General features: G+C 39.8%; 2 protein-coding genes across 2 annotated transcripts; both read right to left on the reverse strand.

Annotated features, from left to right (window-relative positions):
- Positions 1 to 1,415: 1,415 nt before the first annotated feature.
- LOC108768562 (uncharacterized) lies at positions 1,416 to 3,674 on the reverse strand. Its single transcript, XM_018519029.1, has one exon. It carries the CDS (start codon positions 3,672 to 3,674, stop codon positions 1,416 to 1,418), a length of 2,259 nt encoding a protein of 752 aa, XP_018374531.1.
- Positions 3,671 to 6,574, reverse strand: LOC108768563 (uncharacterized). Its single transcript, XM_018519030.1, has one exon. The coding sequence runs from the start codon at positions 6,572 to 6,574 to the stop codon at positions 3,671 to 3,673; it is 2,904 nt and encodes a 967-aa protein (XP_018374532.1).
- Between the last annotated feature and the right edge of the window lie 2,503 nt (positions 6,575 to 9,077).

Raw genomic sequence — 9,077 nt, forward strand, 5'->3', positions numbered from 1 at the left:
TGTCGCGTAGACAAGCGCTATAAGTTGTGCACAACGTAAAATAAGACAAAGGGCGGACGACTCACACACATATTAACACACATATTAACACACATATTAACACACATATACACACATGGACATATGTACGCATATGTATATACATATACGGTTTACGAGCACGACAAAGATCAAGGAGCAGAAGGACGCGGCTTACATCACAGAGCTTTCGGCTCGGTCCCGAGTCCGCGAGTATTACCGCGTGTTTTTTCATCGCTTATCGGTATCTCGCCATCGCTATCTTTTTCTCCACGGCGGTCTGTGATCTATGGGACCAATAAGATTCGGTCTTTCCTGGGACCAATAATATTCGGCCTTTTCTGGGATCGCAACGAATACGCTCGATCTCCAGGGAAGGAACGACATTCGTAGTCTGACCGTGGCACGAAGTCCTTCTGCTCTCCGTGCTCGACGTGAGTCTAACGCGAACCAAGACGACGGTCTCAGGCGTTTCGCGTGTCCGCATCGGTTACATCGACTCAAGGTGTTAGCACCTCTAGGCGTTGTCGAGGACCGATAAATACCACACGTAATAAGGCATGGTTCGCCGTGTCAAGAATCGACCAGTCGCATGCGAAGCGACGATACCACGCGGATCGTAGTTACACGCGATCAAACGAACGGATTAGTACTACGCGGTACACAGTTATGTGCGAGCATTGACGCCAAATATACACAGTTATGTGCGAGTGATCTTGAATGTATCGCGAAAGAATAAATACACATTCAAACGTTTATGCTGTACTCATTCATACAAAACACGTACTTTTATAATGTAGCACGAAAAATGCTGATAAATTACCATTCGGTATATTATCGATATTTTTAGTTTCGTGCTACTCCGTGTAAATGGGGGCGCACTACCATCTTACATCGATTTTCCAATAAAATCTCCAAAATCTGTATTATCGACCTTAATTGAGTTCCGCCATTGCTTTAGCATCCCCTTAAGATGGGTTCCCGTAATATTGATTTTCTGCCTTGTAAAGTACTGATAAAACCTTTATTCTCACTATCACGTTGCTAACAATACGCTTCGGGTTTTGTGTCTAATCAGAATCACACTCGCCCCTCTCGCACACACACACTTCTCCCCTCCTACCGTACTTTTGCGACATCTATGTCATCGCTCGACCGAATCTGGTTGAATTCATACAGCGCGATATTCATACATTCCGGCCACCTTGAAGTATTACTTCAATATTTCGTAATAACTAATAGTATAGTGAATATTACTTAAGAACAGAAAGAATTTAAATCGTTGACATAAACAAATTACAATGTACTGAACGTCATAGTCTGACAGTTAGTTTGAATTAACAAATTACGCAAAGCGATTACACAACGGAAAAGGACAAAAGGAAAAATACAATATTTCATGTAATGGGTAAAATACATATCTTTGGAAGTGATCTTTGAATAACTCCTTTAGCGGTCTTCAGCGACACCACTCTTATCAATCCGTCAGGACTAGGATGTAATGCACAAATCCTACCCGTGTGCCAGTTTAAAGGAGGCAGAGTTTCGTCACGAATTAATGCTAATCTTCCAACTTGTATTTCATCGTTGCGCATGACGATTTGCCATTTCGAACGTTGTTGCAGTTGAGCAACGTATTCCGACGACCAACGTTTCCAAAATGATTGCTGTAATTGTGATAACAATTGGTAGCGTCCAATGCGATTCGTAGGCTCATCAATGACAGATTGTTCGGGTATCGTGAGTAGAGATGTCCCTATCAGGAAGTGACCTGGCGTCAGAACCTCCAATTCCTCTGGATCGTTGCTCAGCGGACACAATGGACGAGAATTTAATATGGCCTCTATTTGAATGAGGACGGTGGACAATTCTTCGAATGACAGTAGTGTATCACGAATTACAGTTTTGAGATGCGCCTTTACATTTTTTATGTTGGCTTCCCACAAACCTCCCATGTGTGGGGAGTGCGGCGGAATAAATTTCCATGAAATTCCCTGATTGAATGCGACATTGATAATTTTCGTTTGAGTTTCGCTCTGATACAAAAATTCACCGAGTTGACGCAATACATTGCTAGCACCGAGAAAATTCTTACCGTTGTCTAACCAAATTAAATCACATTTTCCTCTGCGAGATATAAATCGTTTTAATGCATTTAAGAACATTTCAGTGGTCAGATCTGATACTAATTCTAAATGTATAGCTTTCGTGGCCAGGCACACGAATAAGCACAAGTATGCCTTGCCCGATTTGTTTCTGGAAATCTTAATGTTAAATGGTCCCGCATAATCTACCCCAGTGTGTTTGAAAGCTCGCGATGGAGTAATTCTGCAAGCGGGTAAATCTCCCATTTTTTGTACCGGACTGTGAGGACGTATTCTAAAACACAGAACACACTTGCCCAATACCCGTTTGATTACGTGTTTCCCGCGTATTATCCAGTATCTTTCACGAAGGGTACTTAAAAGCAGCTGTGGACCCATATGAAAGTGATTTAAGTATTGATCTCGAATGATTAAATCTGTCAGTGTACCATGAGGAGATAAGAGGATAGGATGTTTTTGGTTATATATTAACGGAGCATTTCTCAACCGGCCACCAACACGGAGTAAACCGTCTTGGTCAAGCACTGGGCTAAGTGATAAGAGTCTGCTATGAGAATCTATTTCCTTGCCTCGTTGTAGTGCATGAATCTCGTCATTGAATTCTTGCATTTGATGTATTTTCAATAGAATTACCATAGCTCTTTGGAGTTCTTCAGAGGTGAGTGGCCCATAGATTAATGACGATTTCATCTTTGATAATAGACAATTTGTTCTGAATCGGTAACAAAGTGCAATCACTTTCTTCAATTTGATTAATGAAGAAAATCGATCGATTGGTTCGAATGACTTGACGTTGATTGCCGTCAATGTCTGAGTACGCGTTTCTGGTACTTCTGTTGACAATTGCACCATACCCCGTGGCCACTGATGTGAGGTTTCCTTTAGCCAAGGTGGTCCCTCCCACCACAGTGTGGCTTTGATTAATTGTTCCGGTAAAAGTCCTCTAGAAATGAAGTCAGCTGGATTATTCTCCGAAGACACGTGTGCCCAATCTTGCGGATTTGTTAATTTCTGAATTTCTACAACTCTATTTCTAACAAACGTTTGCCACCTTGATGGTTCACCTTGGATCCAGGCCAACACTATTTCCGAGTCCGTCCAGAGATAATGTTGTGAAATTCTGCATGTGAGAGCTTGGGTCACCTTCTGCACCAAATTGGCAAGAAGCACGGCGCCGCACAGTTCAAGTCTCGGTAGACTGATGGTTTTTAGGGGAGCGACTCGTGACTTTGCAGTGAGCAATCGTATGCTGATTGTTCCCTCATCATTAACAGATAGGATGTAAATACAAGCTCCGTATGCCACTTGGGACGCATCAGAGAATCCATGAAGTTGAATATCAGTTGGTTTGTGTACTATCGCATGACGTTGTATTTCTAAGTACCGAATGGCTGGCAATTGTTGACAATAGGATGTCCACACGATTCTGATTGTCTCTGGTACCGGAGTATCCCAGTCCAGTTTTTGTTGCCAGAGCACTTGCAAAATAATCTTCGCCTTGATAATCACAGGTCCGATCAATCCTAAGGGATCGAAAATTTGAGTAATCATTGACAATATAGTCCGCTTGTAATATTTTCCGGCTTGAATTTAATCTTCGTTTCATATCTCAAGAAGTCAGTAGTAGCCTGCCACAACAGTCCCAGCACCTTTATGTCTGTAAGGTCGTAGCGATCCGAATATTGATTTTGATCAAGAGAAATGTTTGATCGGAATTTTGCCAACTCGAATCCTGCTGATTTCAGTATGTTCGTAACCTGTGACTTGATCTCCAACAGTCCTTGTATTGATGACTCTCCAGTGATCATGTCGTCGACAAAGAAATCACGACTGATAATCACAGAGGCGCGAGGATGACTTGCCTCAAATTCAAAAGCCAATTGTTGCACTGAGCGTATAGCTAAGAACGGTGCTGAAGCAGTTCCGTACGTAACCGTGTTTAAGCTGAATGTCGTTACGGGCTCTTCAGGACGTGCTCTCCAAAGAATGCATTGGTATCGTCGATGCTCTGGCTGAATCATGATCTGCCGGTACATCTTAACGATATCGCCTATTAATACGTAAGGATGCTGTCGAAACCGCAACAATATTTCAAACAACTCCGTTTGAATGGTAGGTCTTACCATTAGGCAGTCGTTTAAGGATTTCCCGGAGGTAGTAGGACTAGAAGCGTCGAAAACTACTCGGAGTTTCGTCGACACTGATTCCTCCTTGAGTACTGAGTGATGCGGTAGATAATTTACTTCCGTGTTTTCTGCGTCCGGCAGCGCTGATATGTGACCGAGTTTGATATATTCGTCCATAAAGTTGACGTATTTTTCTTGTAGTTGAGGATCCCTTTTAAATTTACGTTCCAAGTGTTGCAGTCGCTTGAGTGCACCGACCTTTGACTCTCCCAGAACGCATGGGTCTTCACGGAACGGTAATGCTACCTCGAACCTGCCGTCAGCCGTTCGTTTATGTTCCGTTTGAAACAATTCCTCGCATTTGACCTCTTCTTTGGAGAAGATCTTCGTTTCTGGCATGTCTTCTATGTGCCAAAATTTTTCCACTTGCGTGTGAAGTTCGTCGTTACGAACAAGTTCACAGATTACCAACTTGTTGTGAGATTGCGAACCGTTTGGTGATTCAACTTGTCCGCATAATATCCATTCCAGCTTTGTCGACTGTAACATGGGTTGTCTAGCTCCCAACTGAATCCTTTCGGTTTCGAGGATGTCCCAGAAGATCGTTGCTCCCAATAGCAAGTCAACAGCTTGTGGTTTGTAGAATGTTGGATCTGCTAAGTCAATGCATTGAGGAAGACTCAAGGATTTTGTACTTATAGGTTTGGTTGGAATGGACCGCGTGATTTGATTGACGACGAGAAGGTTAACGTCTGTTTCGTATGTTGTCGTCATGGATGCTATATTAGTCTGAGTCGTTTCGACGATTGGTGTTTCAAAAACATTAAGACATGAAATGGTATATTTAATTGTATTAACGTTAAGTTTCAACCGTTTACACAGAGATTTAGTTACAAAATTTGATTGTGATCCGTTATCCAATAAAGCGAGTGCCTTGTGCCATTTGCCTTCACTATCCCGGATGTGAACTATTGCTGTCGACAAAAGAACCTTCGAGCTAATTTGGCTAGGCCCACTCGATGTCATGGCCACGGAAGCTGCGACCGTTTTTTCGCACGCTTGCTTATTCGTCTCGCTTGACTTATCCGCACTATCGTTTGACATATTTGGTTCTTTGACAGACATACTGACTCGCTCGTCCGTGTGAAGCAATGTGTGATGTCTCTTTGGGCAGTGCCTGCACACGCGAGAGGTGCATTTTTGTACTATGTGATTCGATGCTAAACAGTTGTAACACAGATTTAATCTTTTGACTTCGTTACGCCGCGAATCTAAGGAGAACTCTTTAAAGATTTTGCATGCATGTATTCGATGCGCCTGCTTACAAAGAGCACACTCGACTGCTTCACTTGTCGCAACGTGCGCCATTGTACCTTGACTCTTGTTCGTTTTAACCTGATTTGGCTTTTGAATCGAAACCTTTCCTTGCACTGGATGATGCATTTCAAGAAATTGGCATCGCGTGTCAAGAAAGTCCATTAATTGCTTAATCGTTGATAACTTCTCCTCAGCCACTTTCAGCTCCCATTCCTTCTTCGTAGTAGAATCCAATTTGCTCGTAATCAGATAAATTATGAGCGTATCCCATTTGTCAACGGGTTCCTTTAATTGCTGTAACACTCGTAAATGTTTCTGAACATTATCTGACAACGCTCGTAACATATCTGCCGACTCTTTCGGAATTGGAGAGATATTGAACAATTCCTGAACATGGTAATGTATAGTTAACCGTAAATTTTGAAATCGCTTAGTTAATAATTCAAGTGCAATAGGATAATTTTCATTCGTTGTTTGCAATGAGTGTATTACTTGAGCGGCAGAGCCTGACAGTGCGGATTTCAGATAATGAAACTTTTGAATTGAATCTAGTTGTCTATGATTATGGACTAATGCTATGAACATGTCGTAAAACTGCTGCCATTGCTCATAATTTCCGCTGAACGTCGGCAACGAAATCACGGGCAATCGCACTGGTGTTTGATTTGCGTTCGCGAATAGTGTATCTACTTGAGCATTTGTCGAGTTATTAACATTTATTGAATTATTAGCACTCCGCGCGAGTTTCGACCGAGCTGCGGCTTGTACTATAAAAAACGATTCCTCGAACCTTTCCCGTTCCGCGACATCGGCTTCGGGAAGAAGTTCATCGATTTTCGACTGTATCACATGATACTCGCTCCACAATTCATTATACTTCTCTAATTTCGCTTCTAGCATTAACCTGTTCTCGACGCTGTCTGCATAATTATCGAGAAATCTCTTAAATCTAGTCGCTCGTGCTTTGAGCGTCGTTCGCTCCCGTTTCAAATTTTCTACGTTTGACATTGTACCGCGGAATTCTAACCTTTAGTGCAATACAAACTTCTCGGTTGCGGCTTGTGATGTGCAGAGCACGTTTTTATGGCGTCGTGGGCCTGTTGATGGCGATGGATGGCGATGGATGGCGCCTCTCGTCGTAGGATGCAGTATAGCCGTTGTCGTAGCAGACAGATTGATAGTCAGTATCGTAGGAGACGATGTGGCCGTCGGCGTCGTAGGAGACAATGTGGCCGTCGTCGTCGTAGAAGACAATATGGCCGTCGTCGTTATAGACGACAATATGGCCGTTCGTGATGAAAGAAAGAAACTGGCGATTCTCTTTACCCGAGTCGCTCCTCGATCTCACCTGTGAGACGTCGACGGATGTGGGTAAAGCTAGACCATGTGCCGTCTCGAACCGTGATGACGAAGCAACATGATGAGCCCCCGCGATGTCCGATGCTTGCTTTCTCGAACGTCTTATTCACTGTGGCGACTGCTAGCTCGTGCGGCTAACAATTATCCGGGTTCGAAGGACCAATTTGGTGGGATTTAAGATAGGTTCCCGTAATATTGATTTTCTGCCTTGTAAAGTACTGATAAAACCTTTATTCTCACTATCACGTTGCTGACAATACGCTTCGGGTTTTGTGTCTAATCAGATTCACACTCGCCCCACTCGCACACACACTTCTCTCGTCCTACCGTACCGTTGTGACATCTATGTCATCGCTCGACCGAATCTGGTCAAATTCACACAGCGCGAAATTCATACACTGTTAATATTAATGAAATTATTGTGAGTTGAATCGATTTGTCACTGTGTAACAAGTAACATCATCATAAATTAATCTATATAAAATGATTACTCTAAGGTGTGTAAAAGACCTAGTAGTTATTTCGTGATACATACGTGTAGAGGAATAGTAAAGCATATTGTATAGCAAAATACAAGTGCTTTGCTTTCGTATTCTATTTGTTTAGTTTGTTGAAACCCTTGCATTTTTGCCATATATCCCACCCATTATCTATATATAACAAAAATGCAAGATTTTAAAAAGTTTATTTTTTAATATGAAAACTAAATATTTCGGATTTCTAATATTTTTTTCATAGTAATAGACAGTACAAAGTTTTTACTGATATAATTCGTTTATTTTAAACATTGTAAATAATACTTAATAAATTAAGTTTTTGATAGGTGCAGCGTATATACCGGAGTTACCCTATTCTTCCTTTCTGTTTCACTGGAACCTTTTTTCCTCTTAAATTTTTTATAAATTACGGTCGTTCTATATAAACAAAGAACTTATCTACCTGTAGAATAATTGGTATTACTCTACTGACTAACAAATCAGTACTAAAAATAGTTACGTCACATTTCACATAAATATAGTAAGAAATTGTAATGCTTTCTCATGTAAGACTTTTGTGAAGCATCTCTACTGAAAAAAAATCACGCTATACAGTTGCATGATAAAATCATGTAATTAAAAAATGTAAATCACGTAACGGATTGTTCAAAATTAGTGCGTGATTTTAAAATTACGTATTTTGAAAAGTCACATATGTTCTTTTTTTTTATTTCAAAATCATTCAATTCTTTAAAATTCGATTACTATAACATCACACGATGGATGAAATTATTTGTAATATCATGTGATTTTTCAATTTACACCATTAAAAAAAATCATGTACTGATTTGGAACAATCCGTTACGTAATTTACATATTTTAATTACATGATTTTATCATGCAACGTTGTGACATTTTTTTCAACAGGGATATACAGATGAGACCATTATGATAGCATCAATATAATACAATACTTAGTGTTTTATACGATGTTACTTCAATTATTGTACAGAAAATTACAAAAGTAGCACAAACTGTTTGTAATTTTGCTTCAACCTTTTTATTTTTGTGCAAATGTTTTTGTTTCCTAAGTATTTATAGCTTTTCTCTAAAAGTGAATCAGTGTATTATTACTTACTTCAGTGTTACACTTATTATAGGTAACTGATATAATCATTAGTGGATATTTACTGATTTTCAGTAATAATAATACACTGATTCATTTTTAGAGGTTATGATTTTCTGCAGATTAAATCTGTAGAAACTTCTAAAAATAAATCAGTGTATTATTACTGAAAAACAGTAAATATTCGCTGATAATTACAATTATAAGTGTAGCACTGAAGTCAGTAATAATACACTGAATCATTTTTGGAGAGTTGGTTGAAATGTTTGTCTTATCTAGGCATTGTAATTTCTCATCAAGTAATTCCCGCACGTGTATATCTATCAGGAGAATGTTATATTTATGAACTTTGTATAAACATTACATGCTCATAATACTTGAATATATGGGATGTATGTATTAATCAATTATACAAAAAACGAAGAATAAGGCCTTCAAGAGTCAAATTGTGAAGAAGTTCAATAGATCATTCAATAGATGCATATAAAATTAAAAATAATCAATAATGAAACAAAGATTATAAAAGTAATTTAAACATATATATATTTTA

This window comes from Trachymyrmex cornetzi, unplaced genomic scaffold, assembly GCF_001594075.2.
Source record: "Trachymyrmex cornetzi isolate Tcor2-1 unplaced genomic scaffold, Tcor1.1 scaffold808, whole genome shotgun sequence".
Taxonomy (NCBI): Eukaryota; Metazoa; Arthropoda; class Insecta; order Hymenoptera; family Formicidae; genus Trachymyrmex; species Trachymyrmex cornetzi.